The sequence below is a fragment of the Schistocerca americana genome, chromosome 8 (assembly GCF_021461395.2).
Source record: "Schistocerca americana isolate TAMUIC-IGC-003095 chromosome 8, iqSchAmer2.1, whole genome shotgun sequence".
Classification (NCBI taxonomy): Eukaryota; Metazoa; Arthropoda; class Insecta; order Orthoptera; family Acrididae; genus Schistocerca; species Schistocerca americana.
The window spans coordinates 133,527,136-133,548,214 of NC_060126.1; the positions used below are offsets into that span (position 1 = coordinate 133,527,136).

The 21,079-nt window shown below is 39.2% G+C and overlaps 1 protein-coding gene across 1 annotated transcript in view; it reads left to right on the forward strand.

Moving 5' to 3' along the window:
- Positions 1-21,079, forward strand: part of LOC124545625 — a 409,511-nt gene that overhangs the window by 285,941 nt on the left and 102,491 nt on the right. Inside the window, exon 23 of the mRNA XM_047124572.1 lies at positions 4,650-4,798. Within this exon, the coding sequence (XP_046980528.1) occupies positions 4,650-4,798 (149 nt within the window). The remainder of the gene's footprint in view (positions 1-4,649; positions 4,799-21,079) is intronic.

The following is a 21,079-nucleotide window of genomic DNA, read 5'->3' on the forward strand; positions in this document are numbered from 1 at the left end:
TATTCTGTATAGTGGAGGAGACACAATACCTGTAAGCAGACAAACAAAAATACCACCTCTAACATTAGCATTTAAAAACACTCAAAGAGTTATTTTGTCCAATTTTCCGATTGCAGTCTAACTTCAAAAAGATGCAAAGGAGGTAGAAAATCACACATGCAGACATATTCATGTTAACAAATGCACTTGAAAATGAGAATAAATCCTCGAAACACGTTGCGCTAAAGGAGTCGCGGAGGAGGGGGGGTAAGAGAGAGAATAAGTAACTTGTGCTGTTTTCATTACTTAAATCATGAACGATACAGTTTCAGGCTTTTCTGAAACATCTAATATGATGAACGAAATTAAGTTTCATCAAGATAGTTTATTTACACTTGGAAATGTTCCCTTACAAGTCTTGTATTGCAGATGTTTTTGCTATAACACTTGAGGTCTTAAACTCTTGTACTAACACATTTTCTGTGAATTGTTTGATAATGAATACATGCTGTTTATTGTTGAGCACCATTTTGTATTACATTCAGCTTTCCATTAAATGTGTCAGCTCGTTTCTCTCACTGAAATGTAATGACTCTGTGAGGAACTTGGGTCAGAGCCCCTGGGAGATACACATGTGCAGACATGTGACAGCAACTGATGGGTCCAACAAAGTCACAGTTCCCAGCATTTCCTATGATCGGCAGTTTTGTTCATAAAAAACTATCACTATCATCCTACAGGCCTAAGTTGTGTTTTGTACAAAACTTTTACAAGCATATTATTAAATTATGACAGCCCCATCCTTGATGCAGCTCAAACTATTTGATCAGGCTGGAACCATAGTAGCTTCAGCACTGTATTTGATATTTTTGTTCTCTGGGACTTAATAAGCAGAGGAAACTAGTGCAAAGTATCTCTGTGTGTAGATTTTGAGAAGGCCTTGATTCAATTAGCCAGCCTGCTGCTGTGCAAGTCATATTTGAGCAAGGGTTGGAGATGGCTTATGTTAAAATCCTGCACCATATATACAAAACTTCAACAACATTTGTTAGTGTCTGGGAACTAACTCAAAAGTTTCCAGTTCACAGAGGAGCAAAACATGGTGCTCCTTTCTCTGCCAAGCTGTTCTCTGCTGTTCTGAAAATAACATTGACTGAATTAAACTGAGAATAAAAAGGAATTAGAATCAATGTGAATTGTCTTAACAACCTGAGATTTGGAGGTGACCTCTTGCAATCGCAAGTATTACCTGCCAGGCAGCACTATTGGAGCATATTCATGCCTTTGCATCACATGCATGAACCATTTGCCCACACCTACCTGTAGATGCTTTGCCAAGAGACACAGCATCTGGCCTCCTGTGCTCAGGCACTTGAGATGGAACAGCCTGGTGTAGGGTGTAAGGTTTTGAGGAGGGGAGTCATTGATTCCTCATTACAGTTCTGACAGAATTGGAATATTCAACACAGTATGGTTGAAGGAAGGAATGAAACACGTATGGTCCTTCTCCTCCACATAGTGCAGCCAATCTGCAGATGCAGCCACAACTGTGACTTAAGTAATTAAAGCAACTTGTATGAATTTTCCTATATTCCTAATAATCACAGCTATTTAATGGGATAAGTAAAAAATCTTCCCTCCAAGCGACTGCAAGATACACACATAAAAGACTGTTGTAATTGGCAAGCTTTTGGTGCCAGTGGCTCCTTCTTCAGGCAGAAGTGTTGAAGGGGAAGGAAGAAGGGTGAAGGAAAAGGGCTTGAGAGGTCTAGGAAAAGGAGTAGATTTCGGGATAGTTACCCAGAACCGTGGGTCAGGGGAGACTTATTGTACAGGATGAGAAGGAAAGACTGAGTCATCCCTTATGGTAAATCTCCGCTGATCCATGGTTGTGGGTGACTTTCCTGGAATCTACCCATTTTCCTAGACATCTCCAGTTCTTTTCCTTCATCCTTCTTCCTTCCCGTTCAACACTTCTGCCTGAAGAAGGATCCACTGGCTCCAAAAGCTTGCCAATTGTGGCATTCTTTTATGTGTGTGTTCTGTTGCTGCTTGCTGAGTAGATTTTTTTAATGAATCCAATTAAATAATTATGTCAATAATTGATTGTTTTCATTATTATAATAATCACTGCTGTTTGAATTTTATTTCTGTTATATTCCATTAAAAGTTACTTCTTGTTGCTGTGGTGGTCTAGCAGGTAGAGCACTAGACTCTGGCTGTGAAGTTCCCAGGTCCGTTCAGCCTGCTATCGTAGAACACCGGGGGTCTTTATTGCGGGTAAAAGACAGCTGGGGCAGTGGGCCTGCAACCCTCCCCCTTCTGGTGCTGCAGGGAAGAAAGGATGCATGCTGCCTGTGCGGTCAGGTCTATAACCCTATCATGATCTTGCACCACATACTTTACTTTTACTTTTACAAATGATTTTTTAAGTGGTTATTGTTGTATAGAAGACTTTTGAGGCTTCAGTTTCTGTATTTTATGTACTGAAAACAGCTGCATAAATTATGCTTGGCTTTGCTACATCCCATTCTAAAAGCTGGTATGACTGACTTCAACATCGTGATTGCTTTGAATACCACCGAGCTTTACTAGAATGGTCCTTGGAGGTGCTATGCTCTTGCCTTCTCCAACTTTTGAGCTGACTTAACCAGCCCATTATAAGGGGAACTGTAGTTGAATCTGGACTACAAATTATGGTGCAGTTCAGTATCTTTCTTGTGCACAATTCATTTCCAGAGATGAAAGAAGAAATAATTGAAAGAAAAAAATCCTAGGAATTGAACCTTGAACCTTTGGCTTTGTAGTTTGACACTTAACCACAAAGTTACCTTGTTTGACATGAAATATTTTATACCAGGTGCATTTTCATATATCTTTCAGAGTTTGCACAAATGTTAAAAAATATGTGAGAGCTTAGGCTCCCCCAGCCATTGTCACACTCATTAAAAATGTTCTAGTCTATTCACTGCATAAGTAAACCACGCTAATGAAGCAGCTAAAAATACACTAAAATTTTTTATGGAGATTACAAAATGTAGTGCTACTAAAGGCTGTTGTAGTCAGGAATGTGACATTTATAACACCCAGTGCAGACAGGTGGAAAAATACTAACACCCAAACCTCCAGGTGTCAGACAGATCAGCCCCAACAGTTGTATGTTGACAGAATGTCAACCAAAACTGTGATATATTTTCTGCTATGTGCTATTGTCCAGCAGAACATGTGTAATAAGTAACACCTGACCTACAGAGTAGACAAAAAGCGTAACTCTGGGCATCTGTCGTTGGAGCTCCTGTGGGGAGCCGGTAGAGCATTAGTTTGTTGTACCAAATATCCCCCAGTTCGAGTACTGGTTATGCCAGTTTTTGTACTCTAGCACGTGTGAAACTGTTATATGGGACAACATATTCCTGACATGTAAAATGACTGTTCAGATTTTATAGCAATGTTCTATTGGCAGTCTGCTTTCGCTTCATTTATTTGAAAGCAGCAAACTTATTCAGTACATTTATAGTTTCAGAGAATGAACATAAACAATCAGAACAGAAAAATATAGAAAGAATTGCTTCACCCATGTGGAAATGTTAATAGTAATAATAATAATTATTATTACTGTTATTGTTATTTTTATTATTATTACTATTAATATTTTTGCATGTGTGATGCAATTGTTCTTCTTCTGTACGAATTGTTTGTGTTTATTCTATGAAACTACAAAGGTACTCTATAGGTTTTCCACTTTCAAATAAATGAAGTGGAAGCGCACTGCCAATATAACATTACTATAAACTCCAAACAGTCCTTTCACATTTCAGGAATATGTTGTCCCATATAACAGTTTTACATGTGCTAAAGCAGAAAAATTGGTGTAACCAGTCCTTGAACTCAGGTCTCTTGGTACGATCAACTGATGCTCTACTGACCTCTACACGGGAACTCTAGGTAACACACGCTCACAGCTATGCTTTTCCTTTGCTCCATGGGTCAAATGTTACCTATTAAATCCCATTTATGCATGTTCTCCTAGACGACAGCACATTGCACAAAATATATCAGAGTTTTGGTTGATACTCTGTTGATGTACAATGTTTGGGGCTGATCTGACTTTCTGACATCTGGAGGTTTTGGTGTAAGTGGAGACGTGTAATAGAAGTACTGTTTCCACAATTAACAATGTTAAGAAGGATTCATTGTTATTGTAAATTGTTAGCACATATCCCCAGATTTTGTACCAAACTTAACTGTACTAACTAACTGGCTGTTTAGGTTGAGTGTGTCATGTTATCCTGTAATGCTCCTGTCTTTTCTGAAGATAACCTGCTGTTTTTCTATTGTAGTGTGGTATAGCTTACCTCTCTCTCTCTCTCTCTCTCTCTCTCTCTCTCTCTCACACACACACACACACACACACACACACACACACACACACACACAAACCAAATTACACCTATCTGCCTACTATTCGTGCTACTATTTGTGCTTCACTTTGGATGATATGTTTTTGCACATTGTTGACTTCGGTAAATTATGCTGGTCAATGTCATTTGTCAGTATATATTTTCGGATATAATTTTATCAGTTATGCCAGTCAGATGAACTACTTGACTCTAAGTGACATTTTAATTCATAAATATAACACTTACTAGTTTTGTTCTTTGCATTTGCAGATATTTTACCCATGCTATTCTCAGGTGACCTATAGTACACACAAGTGTAAGCCTTCATGTCTGGTGATTGGAAGTTCAGAAAAAGATTTTTCCAATTATCGAAACCTTCTAAGTCATCTGTCTGAACCCATGTTACATGGCTGGACGAGGTAAGTAATAAGTGTAGTTTCTCTACTTGTCATTCCCCTTTTCCTTGCAGTAAAGACTGTCAGCCTTTGGATTGAAGATGTTTTTAAATAAAGTAATTTACATACTGTGTACGGAAGGGGAAAGGAGGAAATGAGGGAGAAGTAATTTCATGGCCATAGAGACAGGGAGTGGAGAGAGGAGGTGGGGTTGGGGAAATATGTTACATCTCAGCTATTTCTTTGCTGTGAAATCTAGCAACTCTGAAGGCAATGCAGTATTAGTAGATAGGATGTGCTAGTGGCTTGTGCCATTTAATATTTTCCAATAAGTCTGCCGTGGGCTAATATTTGAGTAAAAGGCATTTCAAGACATTTGTCTGTTTCTCATTTGGTTACTGTTCTTGGATGTCTTACTGAATCACTCCCGTGCAAGTTCCACAGGATGATTATTAAGTAAGAATAGCAGAAGCCATTTTGCTTATTATTTTTCTCACTTCATACAGTAGTCTTTCTCATTATAATTTTCTTATGCCACCTGTTGAATGTTAAGATATAAGCGAGTGGACAACATATCCATTATTTGTTATGTTTTTGTGACCGGATTACCTGTGTCATTATTGTTTCTTAAAAAGACAATGACTACTCAAAAAAAGTTGTTTAGTTTCTCTGCTTTAAGGTATATACAGCTTTTTTTTTCAATAAATATTAATGTGTGCGATACAGCTGTTTATACCACTTCAACAATGGTTAGGGGCCAAGTCGTACTATTAAAAAAGTACTGGAAAACAGTGTTTAATGTGAGTTAGCTAATCTATAACTTGCACATGTGGGAAAGATGAAACATTTTTCTATCAGATCAAGTATTTTTGTGAGACACCTTTTGAAAACATTAAGTGACGCAGAGCTGTGTTTGTGAATTTCATAGGAAAGAAAATGTATTCTTTCTTTAAAACAGAGAATGGACACTGGGTTGAGAAACTGCATGGAGTGAATGATGCTCTGTGGTTGTACCAAACGAAAATGATTCTAAAACATTCTGATTTGTTCACTATAATCAAACCTGGTGAGATGGAAACAGGTGAAGATACATCAGTTGCTGATAAAAAGGCATACGTAGCATCACAGTGTAAGCCACTAGCAAAAATTATATTTTTCATACGCAGGGAGCAGCAAAAGCACATACAAAATTATAAGAGGCGTTCAAAAAGAAACAAGCCAGAGGCATAATTTCAGAAACCAGTATCTGTATGTCAGAAGTACTGACCCTGGCTGTTGAGAAACTTGCCCTCTGCGACACAAGGCGGTGAATGGCTGTCTTATAAAATTCCCGGAACTGTGGTGTGAACCAATTCTGCACGCACAGCTGGATGTCATCATCTGAGGTGAATCGTTTGCCCCTCAAGAGCGTTTTTAAGGAGAGCAAAAATGGCATCATCACAGGGAGAGAGGTCCGGACTGTAAGGAGGGTGGTTGAGAACCTCCCATTTGAATTTCTGCAGGAGTGCCACGACTGTGTTGGCCGTATGAGGCTTTGCATTGTCGTCTAGCAGAATGACCCAACGGGTGAGATTCCCTGGTCGTTCTGATTGGATCGCTTGGTGAAAGTTGGTCAAGGTTTGCGAGTAATGCTGGGCATTCACTGTTGTCCCTTGCTGCAGGAAGTGAATCAGAAGGCGGCCAACTTGATCGAAAAAGAATGTCAGTATAACTTTTCTTGCACTCGTGTGGACTATGAAGTCCAACTGTATGTGCGGAACTGGTTCACATCACAACCCTCAGAATTTTATGAGACTGCCATTCACCATCTTGTGTCATAGTGTGACAAGTGTTTCAACACTATACAACCCAAAGGATAGCAAATTCTGCTCTGTGTAACTGAGATGGAATTCGCTGAAAATGAAGAATTGTGAATCTGTGGGAATTAACTTGACTGACAGAGCTGAAATTCCAGATGGAGCTGTAGTAATGCATATTCTACATAGACTTCCAAACAATTGCAGTGCAGGGGTTAGGTGCTACAGTAAAAATACATTTGCTTGCCCACCATGTTATACATCATGAATGTAAAGAAGATAAACATTCTGAAATGCCCTTGAAAACTAATACCAGTAACGAAAAGTACTTATCAATGCCACTTGTAGAACCAGGGTGTATACGACCCGGGACAACCGGGAAATCCGGGAAAAACCCGGGAACTTTTTCATTCCGGAGAAAACCGGGAATTTTCTGGAATCCCGGGAAATTTTCATTGTTTTAGCTTTCAGTTAAATTTTTGTAATTTTGACTTTTAAGAATTGATTCTCTAGCAAAGAATGTTACTGTATCCTGCTACTGGAGAATGATACTGCAGCGATTTACAACAACAAAACACCGTGCACGCACAAGCGTTTGCAAATAGCAAAAATATGTCAAAGGCCGCAGGGCGAAGACTATGTAATTCTTCGTAACAATAAACTGCTTGCTATGAGAATGACGTCACAAGTGTTAACATTAGGTTTGTTTGACCAGTTGCCAGCGGGCTGTTGCGCATGCGCAGTTCGCTCGCGTATAAGCAGTACCTTCTCCCGCTCCCCGCTACTTGAAGTTTGGCTGTTAGCCGTATCGGCAGTAGGAGCAAGCAGCCAGATGCAAACGAGAAAAATTTTTCTCGCACACCCTAGCTGCCAGATTCACGCATACACAGAGTTGTCTGAGTTGTAGTGGGGAGGGGGTTAATCTCCATGTGACCTGTGTTTACGTTAAGTGATTTCGCAGCTTCTCTTCATGTACAGCTCCCATGTCAAATGAAAACAAAACAGATTTCTGTGGCCGGGAGCTATCAAGTAAATTAAAATTCATTCACATAATTATGGAGGGCAAAAATATATTATTAGTTTCAGTTTTCTGATTTTATTTTATTTCCAAGTTAGTTGCAGAACAGTGAAGTTATTTTTGCAAGTTTGCTAATGAAATTTAGCTTTATTAATCTTTCCGCTGAGGCAATCATTTTATTTGAAACGAAATGTTTCATTCTACAGTATTGGATAGTTCCAAATGTTTACTGAATTTCAAGTGCAATTTCAAGTGCACGTTATTATCTTCTGCCATGTATGACATTATGCCATAATAAAGAACCGAAAATGAGTTCGTAGAGTACTGGTACTCCAAGAAAATTTACACACTGAAAAGCTTAATATCAGATGGGACCTACTTCATAGTGAAACTGGAAAAAGCCAATTTGCACTTCAAGCCAAATTGTGCATTTTAGTATGGTTTACGAAATTCCGATGCGCTTTGGAGTATCCTCTGATGCCCTGTTTCTTTTATGGTGTAATGTAAGCTCTCTTAGTGCTTTATACACACTAACATGCGGGCTTCCTGCACCACTGCAGTTGCACATGCTCAATAATGCCTGTTTTCTGGCACTCTCTGGCAACTGGTTAATCAAACCTATTTCTAAGAGTCTCCTGATAGAATTGCGAATGATGGTTACAAAAGTGTTACTTTCAAAGTAAATTTCTTTTTACGCAAGATGAATTGTGTTACGTGTGAGAAAGTGGGATGGATTTCTAAATCACAGAGCATTCGAAACTGAACAGTTTGAGGACCAGCCACTTACAAGAATTTCGAGCCGAGACATTTATGTCATAGTTTTAAATTTATTGGCACATTTGTGTGATGTGTCTTAAAGTATAACCCACACAAAAAAGATCAATATTAGATGTGAAAGCTTAGTTTCTGTTGTAGCGTGTTAATCTTAGAGACCAATATAATATGTGAAAGCTTAGCTTTTCTTGTAAACGGTACTGTGTACATTAATGTAAACCGTTAACTTTTCCTCTTGTGTGTTCGTGCGATGTAACCAGTGATCTTGCTATTGGCTGACTATAACATGTGTCCTATGCTCCGAATAGCTGCTGTCATCGGCTGGCGAGATCTCGTGGCTTGAGATACAACTGGCTTACAAAAGGACATCGCAACCTCGGTTTCAACGCTCTGGAAACTAATGTGCTGTGTTTGGTGCAATTCGAATTTATACTTTCATAATATGAAAATATGCAGCGTATATGTTGCTGCAAGTCAAAGGTCTTTCCAAAACTTCTCTCCTTTTTTTATTAAAAGTCTCTCCAAAACTTCTCTCCCCCGTCTTTTTTTTTCGAGAAGTTCTACGCGATTGTATAAAACGTAAACGATTCAAAGGATTCATAAGTTTTACAGTTCTGAGGGAAAATCTACAGAAAACCTGCTGTTCACTTAGCACAGAAAAAGTGTATTTCGCTTGGGAAAAAGCATATTTTTTAAACGGGATATCCGGGAGAAATCCGAGAATTATCCGTGAATTTTTTTCTTTGTCCCCGTATACACCCTGAGAACAATATTACAAATGGAAAAAAAAGCAAACTGAGAGGATACTTTTGTTTGTTACAGCTGTCGCAAGAGGGGTGACATATCTAGAAATTGCCTTGAAAAGAGATATTTAAAGGAGAGCAAAAGAAAAGAGGTACTGGTGGTGTGAGCACTTCCTGTGCCACAGTTACATTGAATAGTGACAGCTGGCTAGTGGATTATGGGACAACTCATCACGTGGTTCTGAATGAAAATTATTGTTCTGCTGTTGATAAAAATATTTTAATTGAAAAAATAACATTATTTATGGCAGACAACTGAAACCATGGGGAAAGGGACAATAAGGGTGAAGATATTTAACATTGAAGGTTTGGCTAAAGAATTTGTTGCTAAAAACACACTACGTGTACTTGAGATCAATCAAGCAATCTTATTCGTAAAGCAGCTCAGTTAAAATGATAGAAAGGTTTTTTCAATACAGAAGATTGTAAGATCTACAACGAATCTGGAAAACTGTCATTACAACATAACAGAAGAGTCCTTTATATTACATAAATATACAGCCAAATAACAGAGGATTAAGAAACGTATTGAGAGATAATGAATTTAACATAAAATCACTAGACTTGTGGCATCGTTGAATGATCCAGATCAGTAAGAGTGCAATTGACAAAACAAAGAAAGAAAGAGTAAACACTTTAGAACTTGTTTGTTCATAGTGACTAGAGTTGTTCGCAGTGCTAGTTTCAGCTTGCTCAGCCCATGTTTTGCAGCCTTGCCCTTATGGGATATGGGCTGGCCCACATGGCTGATGAGCTGAAAGCAGCCGGCCAGCCCAGAGACAGCCTGCTGTGCCATGTGCTCTGTTTGATGTACTCACTGCTGTATTCCGTTGGCTGTGCTGTTGTGCATCCTGGGTTTGTTTTCAATGTCTTAAGACTTATGGGGAGAGAATCACTAATACACATTCTGTGCTGTGTTATTGCTACCATGAGTCAGTTGGTTATTACAATAATTGTGATTGTCAACGACTCCTCCTGTGAGATTGCAGTGCCTTTAATTCTGTCAACATACGTTTGATTTCCACTGTTTGATATTAAGGCACATGATTGCAAGAATGCGTCCACAGTAAATATATTCCATAATGTTAACTAGTGTCACAAATACTCTTTATAACTATAACATGTGCGGATACTGTAACAGACTGGAAATAAATAAAAGCTGGCATTACAGGGAAACTTGCAGTTGTCTCATAGATAGAGTATTTTCTTTCATGATGTTTGCATATAAAATGAATAGATAAAATGCTGTAATCCAACACATTAGTCAGTTAAATGGATGAGCAGTGAAAGTCCAGTACTGGTATTCAGTTCTGAAGAACTCAGAATTCAGAACATTATTTTGATGTTTAGTTGATCGGATTCTTTCTCCTGAAATGGCGAATATAATTTATGTGCAGACTTTTAGACAAGTGAAATCACTGCATTTTGAGTTGCAGATTTATTGAAATTGTATCACGGAAAATAATATGCTGACAAACCAGTTTATGAACACCAGTTTGCTGCACTATAAAATAAATCGCAATGTTTGCTGAGTGGAACTTCCTGGCTGTTACAATCTCTTTTGTTTCTAAAAACAAACAGTAAGAATAAAGCATTAGATACCATGAATTATTGTGCAAAAACAAGGACTGCGCCATTTATGTGAAGCACTCCTGGAAATTAAACAGTTTCTGCAGAATTAACTGTATCAAATAGAAGTTACGCAGATTCAGCAGCTCATTAATGCTTTGTGGACTGATCATTGATCTTTTCTCATTGGCAATCAACCCTGCTTGGCTAAAATTGCTTTCTGTAGGTGCACTTGTAATGGGAATTATGAGCAAAGATCGAGCTCATCTGAAGAACCTTGGGAACTTCTTCCTGTACTCCACCATGTCAGCAACTGCAGTGGTTCCTCATTTTCATATTAACCTCTTGCTGAGAGCTTGGGATTGGTGTAACTCTGATCTGTGTAGACCATGAAACACCTCCTGAGAAAGCGGTTTTTCCTGCTTAGTAACTAACTTAACTCGTATGCATCTATTGCAGAGTGCAGGGCAGTGGGGCACCTCATTACAGAATGACCCCCCACCACACACACACACACACACACACACACACACACACAGAGAGAGAGAGAGAGAGAGAGAGAGAGAGAGAGAGAGAGAGAGGTATACACTCCGGGAAGTTTTTCATCTGGGAGAAAATTGGGGAAACCTTGGAATTTTTTAGAATTCTGAGAATTTTTCATTGTGTTACTTTTCAAATAAATTTCTGTAATTTTGACTGATAAGAACTTGTACTCTAACAAAGAATTTTACATTAGCCTGCTACTGCAGAATAATACTGCAACAGAAAAGCATAAACAAAAGAAAAATACCAAAATGAAACTTAAATTGCAAGGAAAATATACCATTTACAACAAAACACAGTGCACACACAAGCGTATGCCGACAGAAAATGTCTCAAAGGCTTTGCGATGAAAACTATGCAATACTTCATAACAAAATCTGCATTTGATGAGCATGACATCAGCAGCTTCATGCACTTGTTCAGAAGTGAAGTCATGTACAAGCAACATCTTTTTCCGCTTCTGGCTATTTAAAGAGTGGCTGTTAGCTGTATCAGTAATAGCAGCAAGCAGCCACATGTTAGCCAGAAACATTTTACTAGTGTACCTGAGCTGCCAGATTCATGCATATGCAGAGCAGTCTTAGTTGTAGTGGGAGTAGGGGTAAAAGCTCCATGTGACCAGCATTTATCTTTCATGAGTTTGCTGTTTTCTCTTGTTTACAGCTATCACGTCAAATGACAGTAAAACTGATTTCTGTGGCCGGGAGATATCAAGTGAACTAAAATACATTCAGATAATTATGGAAGACTAAAAAATGTTATTAGTTTTCTTTCTGGTTTTATTTTATTACCACATTATTGGCAACCGAGCATTAATCGTCTTGCAGAACAATGAAGTTATCTTTTTTGGTTTGCTGAAGAAATTTGGCTTAATCTTTTCCACAGAGGCAGCCAATTTTTTTTCTAAGTGAAGTGTTTTATTCACCACTCTTGGCTGTTCTAAACTGCATGCTGTATTTCAGGTGCATGTTTTCATCTTTTGGCATATATGGCATAATGCCACAACAAAGACCCAAACATGAGGTAGTTCAGTACTGGTATTCCAAGAAACCGGCATCCCGAAAACCACACTGAAAAGCTTAATAAAAGGTGGTGGCCTACTTCAGTGTTAATCTAGGCATACAAAGGTGCACTTTAAGCCAAATTATGTATTTTCGTATGGTTTACGAAATTCCAATGCTCTTTGAGTATTCTGATGTCCTCTTTCTTTTATGACATAATGTAGGATCTGTTAATGCTATGTATGTATGAACATAAATAAATGTTCAGTGGAAGATGATTAATTGGCCAAATGTGGTCAGGATTAAAATGTGGTCAGGATTATTGAATATAATGTTTTGTTTCAAATATATTATTAGCTATAGCAGAATTTTACAAATCTGCCTTCTGTGAAACACAGTGTCTCCCAATCACGGGATGTGTTTCACCACTTGTCTGGTACCTCATCTGGGCTTGCCATTGTTTCTTAATTTGTGTTATTTACATCTTAAATTTACAGAATGCCATTCTTTGGTAAACTGTAGACTGGCAGCAAACCATATTTTATCATTGTAACTCTGCAAAAGGCTTTATATTTACTCCTGGAGTACAATATAATCTGCCTTTAATACGGGTTCTTGACTTCACAGATAACCTTGGTAATTTTTTATAACATTTGAAAAAAGTCATGACAAATTTATTGTCCTTAGTTCCGACCTATGCAAACAGCTGTTTATTTTTGCAAGAAATTTACATTCCTTCTTATTATCTTTTTTCAGTGCTGTGTTGATGCTGATTGGAAATGCTAGATAAGACTATTGCATAGTATGACTATAAAGAAAAACTGTGTTAAAGTCACCACATTGCACAATATTGTGGTACTTTGAGCTGTAGAGACTAGTTTTGAAATAAATACACACATCAAAAAAAGTTTTGAATCACCCCGGTTCCCAGAACTCCTGAAGATAGATGTTGACTGCGGATATTGTATCACAGACACAGTCCCTTTGACTGTTCAGAGATGTCACTAGCCGGCCGGTGTGGCCGTGTGGTTCTAGGCGCTTCAGTCTGGAACCACGTGACTGCTACGGTCACAGGTTCGAATCCTGCCTCGGGCGTGGATGTGTGTGATGTCCTTAGGTTAGCTAGGTTTAAGTAGTTCTAAGTTCTAGGGGACTGATGGCCACAGATGTTAAGTCCCATAGTGCTCAGAGCCATTTGAACCATTTTGGATGTCACTAAACCCGCCCAAAGAGTATTAGACAGATGGTGTCCGACAACCAATCAGTTCCAGTCATTCCACTAGGAAGGAGGTACATGTCTCGTGTTGTCTGTAGTTACCATGCCTAGACGGTCAATACTGCGGTTCAGTCACGTCCGCATTGTTATGTTATGCTAGGGAGGCCTCTCAACAAGGGAAGTGTTCAGACGTCTCAGAGTGAACCAAAGCAATGTTGTTCAGACGTGGAAGAGATACAGAGAGACAGGAACTGTCGATGACATGCCTTGCTCAGGCTGCCCAAGGGCTACTACTGCAGTGGATGACCGCTACCTATGGATTATGGCTCAGAGGAAGCCTGACAGTAATGCCACCATATTGAATAATGCTTTTTGTGCAGCCACGGGACGTCGTGTTACTACTCAAATTGTGCTCAATAGGCTGTGTGGTGCGCAACTTCACTCCTGACATACATAGTGAGGTCCATCCTTGCTACCACGACACCATGCAGCGCGGTACAGATGGGCCTAACAACATGCCAAATGAACTGCTCAAGATTGACATCACGTTCTCTTCACCAATGAGTGTTGCATATGCCTTAAACCAGAAAATCGTCGGAGATGTGTTTGGAGGCACCCCGGTCAGGCTGAATGCCTAAGACACACTGTCCAGCAAGTGTAGCACGGTGGAGGTTCCCTGCTGTTTTGGGGTGGCATTATGTGACACCGACGTACCTCGCTAGTGGTCATGGAAGGCGCCGAACGGCTGTAGGATACTTGAATGCCATCCTCCAACCAATAGTGCAACCATATCGACAGCATATTGGTGAGGCATTCGTCTTCATGGATGACAATTCGCAGCCCCATCATGCACATTTTAGTGTGTGTATTATGCCAAGAACTGCTTCCTTGTTTTGAAATCCTTATCTGGATAGGATATGATAAAACGATAACCCTGAGTACAATAGCTCCCTACAGCCCCTCTGAACAACATGTCACTGAACTGCACAGTCATGTGATGCCCAACTATGCATGAAATTCCAAACAGAAATGCAAAAAAGCGTATGAGCAGAGCAGACACTGAGCATGGGCTTGCTTTGTAAGCATAGCTGCACATGCACAGTAACAACTGCTTCCTGGTGCTCTCTGGCAACTGCTCAAACTAACTTATTTGTAACAGGTTGAAGGAAAATATTGTGAATAGTGGATTTGAGAAGCATTATTTTCAGAGTAAATTTCCTTTTCTCCAAGATGAAGTATATTAAGTGTGAAAATGTGCTATAAATTTCTTAAATCACAGAGCATTTGTCTATCATTCAGAACTTAACACTCTGAAAACCAGCCACCTACATAAACTCTGGGCCCTGAAGAGCAACCATTTATATCATTATTAAAAATTATGCTGGCACATTTGTATTTGATATATTTTAAAGGGTAACACATGCCAAGAAGGACCAATATTGTGCAGGAAAGCTTAGGTTTGCTTGTAGCTATGCTATACGGTATACACAGTGTGATAATAATTAAAGTTTAACTTTCAAACTGCTGTAGAAATAACACCACTGCTCAGAATGATGTCAAATTGCAACGGAATATTATCAGAGAAGGGAGACTGTATGGCAGAAGAAAAATAAATAGTTACAAAATGTAACAATAGATGGCACTGTAAGCATCATAATAGTGCTCGACTACAAATGACAAATGAATCATACAACAATGCCTAAGGTGTATGTTTGACATTAAACAAACTGTAGTAGGCAGTGTGCATGGATGTTCAGGTATGATACTGTTAGTTACGTAAGCCCATCTACCAAGGCAAGGTCATATCACATTGGATGGGTAAAATCTGTTTCTAATTGTCCTGAGGCTAAAAACCACATAAAAAGCATCACTCACATCAGTTTTTATTGTCCTGAGGCCAAGAACTGCATGTTGTTGTTGTTGTTGTTGTCGTTGTGGTCTTCAGTCCAGAGACTGGTTTGATGCAGGTACGTGGCCCTATGATAACTGATTCCATAAATCTGCACCACACAGTAACCTTTTCAGGATGAAGTGGTTCTAATTGATTTGCGTGTGGATTTTACATTGCTCATATTCGACAATTCTGTGTACTGACGTATCCTGGGAGATGGAAGTAGGCTTCGTCTGTCCACAAAACCTTCCACGACCAATCATTGTCCATTTCCATGTGAGCAAGAAGTTCTAAAGCAAAAGTCTCTCTTGCTGGCAGGTCAACAGGAAGCAACTTGTGCACATGGGTAATTTGGAATGGACTGTAAAGAAGGGTGTTTCGTAGGATTTTATGCACCACGTTTACAGGCATGTCCAATGTTCGAGCAATTCTCCGTGCACTACACGTTTGCACATCACCACTCGTCTCCTCCTGGTTTACTGTGGCCACTGCTTCCACTGACGTCAAATCAGTTAGTTACCTCCCTCTACCAGGTTGCACTCCAAAAGAACTCCTCTTTTTGAATTTCCGAATCATTTTCTCTAGACCCACGGCAGTTATCGGATCAACGCCTTTCTTTAAACCCTTCAGTGTCCGGAACTTTTGCACAGCAACATGTGCACAGTCATCATTCTTGTAATACAGCTTTACAAGCAGAGCACGATCATGCATTGAGACAGTCATGGCAAACATCACAGACACGAAAGGAGGAAAAGCTGTGTACCCAGCGTGTTTATACCAACTTCAGTGTGTCATGCGAATGACAGGTGTTGTCATTTACATACTCTGACACATACAGCGCCATCTGCTGATCAATTTTTGCACTTTTGTTTTCATATGTTTTCTCCCTTCTCCGATAATATTCTGTTGCAATTTGACATGATTCTGACCAGTGGTGTTATTTCTACAGTGTTTTTAAGGTTCAACTTTAATTATAACCACCCTGTATATTGATTTAAACCATTACCTTTTCGTATTTGTATGTTTGGGCTACTTAACAGTGATGTTGCTATTGTCTGCCTACATCATGTGTTGTATGATCTAAGTATCTGTTGTTATTGGCTGGCGAGATCACATGACATGAGCTATGAGTGTCTGACAAAAGTGCATTGCCATTTAAATTTCCGACCTTTGGAAAATAATGTGCTGTATTAGGCAGAATCAATATTTGTACTTTCGTAATAAGAAAATACACAGCATTCATGTTGCTGCGCATCAAAGATTTCCCCAAAACACATTGTTTTTATGCTACATTTTATTTCGTAAAGTGACACAGGAAAAGTTTATTTTCACCTGGAAAAAAGTGTATTTTTAACCTAAAATCTGCAAAAAAATCCCAAATGTGTTTTTTCTTACCAGCACATACACCCTGGATGAAGGATGTCGTGCTTCTTACCTTAATTTTAAGAACTCTTAACCCATTTACAATAAGACAACTCTTCAACTTAACTTTTATGTTTGCAAAATATGATACTATGTCATTTTGTATGCTCTTGGGACTTACATAAATGCTCCTTTCAGTTCAGTTCGTATTTGTCGTGAATTTACTATTACCATTTTCTTTTCTTTTATATTTCTTATAATTATCAATCATACCATTCTATTTTGAATTCGATATCCCTTTAATCTTTTTTCAGCTGGCTTGGAAATGTTTTGTGAAATCGTTGAAAGATGAGGAAGGGCATCGTGAACATTGACGGGGACAGATTTTGCATACTGTGCACCTGTCTAAAAGATCCTGGCATAAGCTACTGATCCCTTCACCTTTAATGATTTTATAGATATGTAGGGCCTGGGCACACAGTCGAACACAGCTACTAACAACAGTAGATTTTGTTCGTGAAGGTATTGCTGGGATGTTTCCAAGCCTCAAGCGTTTTTCACTTTTAACACATTTGTGCCTGATTGACATTGAAGTTGGTGATCATTTCTTGAAGCAGTAAACAAAATCACATGGCGGGTGATGTTCACACAGATGTCAAAGTCGAGGATGGCAACTGCAGGTGAAGCTCAGCATACAGAGTTATCAAAAACTCTTGTTGCTAAGAGTGGTCATGAGTTGTACGTACACTGAGTTGTTAGATGGGGGCGTCCACTGGAATGATGTGGCACGTGCCGTGGCACAATGTTTGCACCTGGCTTGCAACTTCAGATGGAAAAACACAGTGTAATGGGGCAGAACCTAACAGACTGATGTGACAAAAATAAGTCATCTGGCATACCACGTTATTTGCTAGAGGAATAAGGCATGCTCCACTTTTGACATACTCTTAAGTCTGTACTAGCGGTGCAATTCTCTCTGTACCCAGGAAAATGAAGGACAATCTTGAGTTCAGTATTCATTTTGATGGTTTTGTGGAGAAATATCTATGTGACACGATCTGATGTTTTCCCGGCATACTTCTAACATAACACCCAAATATACTTCAAAATGCGTGAATATGTGATACATAGTGACACAGTGTGTATTAGGAAGGACATTTTACACACACTACACAGGCAAGAAAAAACAAAATTAATGAAAAATTACAAACATGAGCAAAATACTTGTATCATCTGGGCTGCAAGTGTGTGTGTGCCACACAAACATCGCTAAGATGACTAGGGAACACACTGAGAATGGTGAAACTTCACCAAAACAGGTTTGGTTGTTAAACAAGAAGAATTTGTGTTTACTCAAGGCAGAACCGCATTCCCAGTATTACGTATTAGGAAGTAAACACAGACATAGGTAAATACTATACCTCCTACTTTTCAAAGGCTATAAAATGTAAGCAGGTTTCTGGTGCATGGGTATGATTTGTAGGTTCATAGCGGTAATGTAATTTTCTGCACGATCTGTTTACCTTCCACAAAAAAAGTGGCTGAATAAGTTTTTAAAGGCTAGATTCATATTATTTTTAATTAGTGGATGTCACATTTTTTTTTTCAGCAAAGTGGAATGCAAAGAGTTGCTAACATTTGACAGTGTTCCATTTTTCTCCATGTATCCCAAAGAGAACTTTCATGCTCAAATTAGAACCCTCAATGATCCATGTTAATCACATCTGAAACAATTTAATCCATAGCAATATATTAATATGTCTTAAATGATAATAAATCTATTCAGCACATAATAAAATGAATATGTATAGTGCTTATTTTAACTTTGGCATTCCCCCTGAACTGTCTCCACATTCTCCTGAAGGGTAGGGCTATCCTCCAGTGGTTTGTGTACCCCGGTTATATATCAGTGCTTTAGTTCAACTAATGAAAGTTCTACAGACTGGTTTCACTCAGAAGAATCAGTGGATAGCTCAATGACGTGAAACACTAAAAAATAGTTTGAGGTGAAAGAATGAATACATGTGTCGACTGACAGAAAACCTACAGACTGGTTTCACTTGAAAAGAAAGAATGAATAATTCTGTCGATTTGCAAGACTACACCAGACAAGTTCTTTGGGTTACACCCATAGATTGGATTTAGCCAAAAGAATGAATTAATAATTTATCAGATGTGTAAAATTACAAATGAATGAGTCCATTGTTTTCCAGCAATGATTGAATTGATTGTTTTCATTCAGTTGTTCCCACAACTACAGGGTTATTACAAATGATTGAAGCGATTTCACAGCTCTACAATATCTTTATTATTTGAGATATTTTCACAATGCTTTGCACACACATACAAAAACTCAAAAAGTTTTTTTTAGGCATTCACAAATGTTCGATATGTGCCCCTTTAGTGATTCGGCAGACATCAAGCCGATAATCAAGTTCCTCCCACACTCGGCGCAGCATATCCCCATCAATGAGTTCGAAAGCATCGTTGATGCGAGCTCGCAGTTCTGGCACGTTTCTTGGTAGAGGAGGCTTAAACACTGAATCTTTCACATAACCCCACAGAAAGAAATCGCATGGGGTTAAGTCGGGAGAGCGTGGAGGCCATGACATGAATTGCTGATCATGATGTCCACCACGACTGATCCATCGGTTTTCTAATCTCCTGTTTAAGAAATGCCGAGTATCGTGATGGAAGTGCGGTGGAGCACCATCCTATGGTACGTTTAGCTCCCTGCTTGCTTTATTCGTCGACTTCTGCGGGCTATGCGTGAAACTTGCCCGCACACGTTCAACCATTTCTTCGCTCACTGCAGGCCGACCCGTTGATTTCCCCTTACTGAGGCATCCAGAAGCTTTAAACTGCGCATACCATCGCCGAATGGAGTTAGCAGTTGGTGGATCTTTGTTGAACTTTGTCCTGAAGTGTCGTTGCACTGTTATGACTGACTGATGTGAGAGCATTTCAAGCACGACATACGCTTTCTCGGCTCCTGTCGCCATTTTGTCTCACTGCGCTCTCGAGCGCTCTGGCGGCAGAAACCTGAAGTGCGGCTTCAGCCGAACAAAACTGTATGAGTTTTTCTACGTATCTGTAGTGTGTCGTGACCATATGTCAATGAATGGAGCTACAGTGAATTTATGAAATCACTTCAATCATTTGTAATAGCCCTGTACATGCACCATATCGCTTGCTACACCATGTTGGTGGACGTCGTGTCTATGACCATAACACAGCAGAAGCAAAGAAAATGCTGGACCAGTGAGGAAGCACTGCGTGCATTCCGACAGGCTGGGGAAGAGATGGGCCACCAGGCCATGACAACTCACTGCCTGTGGTCCAGCGGCCTGTTCTTAGATTTCCAGCCCAGTGGGCCAGGCGGCCGCCATGGCTCGTACGGGCCAGGCCGCTAGACACGTGTTAGGTTGGCTCGTACCAGCACTGTGCATGACTAATAGTGACCTCATGGGACCTTTGATATTCGTGGTTTGAGAGGCAATAGGTAATTAATGAGTACCTTATATGATACAGGCAGATACATATTTGTGTGTTTCTTAAAAAATAAGGATGAAATATTTCAGAACTTAGGAAATGGAAGATTCAAACAGAAAAACAAACAGGTAATACTTGAAGAGAATTGCACTGGCAATGGCATAGAATTCTGTTCATGCAAATTGTCATAGTTCTTTGAATCTGAAGGAATTCACCATGAAGTATGTAACATATACCACCACAAATGGCTATATCTGAATGTCTCAGTAGAATGTTAATAGATATGGTAAGGTCACAGGTGCTAGGAAGTGATTTACCAAATATTTCTTGGGCTGAGATGATTTACAATTCAACATACATTTAAAAAAAAAATCGTGTTACAAATAACCACAACGATGGAAAAATGCTTTATGAATTGTGAGCAGGAGGAAAGCCTAGTGTATGACATTTACATGTGATGGGATGCATAGTTTTCAGTCACATACCCAAACAAAGTCATCATTCAAAATTATCCAGAAGGGTAGAATAAGCATTCTTATTGTATACACTCTACATGGCCATGGTTACAGGATCTGGATGCCAGAAACAAAACAGGTTGAGGAATTCAAAGAATTTTTGATTGGCTGATGCTCAACAGAAAATGGTAAACAGAAAGAATTTATTGAACTGTCTAATGATGAAGCATTACCATTTCCGAGTATTGAAGATGAAAAGTGGAAGTGAAAGAGAAGATTTCAGCACTAAGAGGAAGTTTATCGTTTTTCACATCTGGAAGACAATTTGGAAGAAGTTCTTTTATTAATTGTTAGTAATCAGGAACTTTTGAAACACACAGGACTC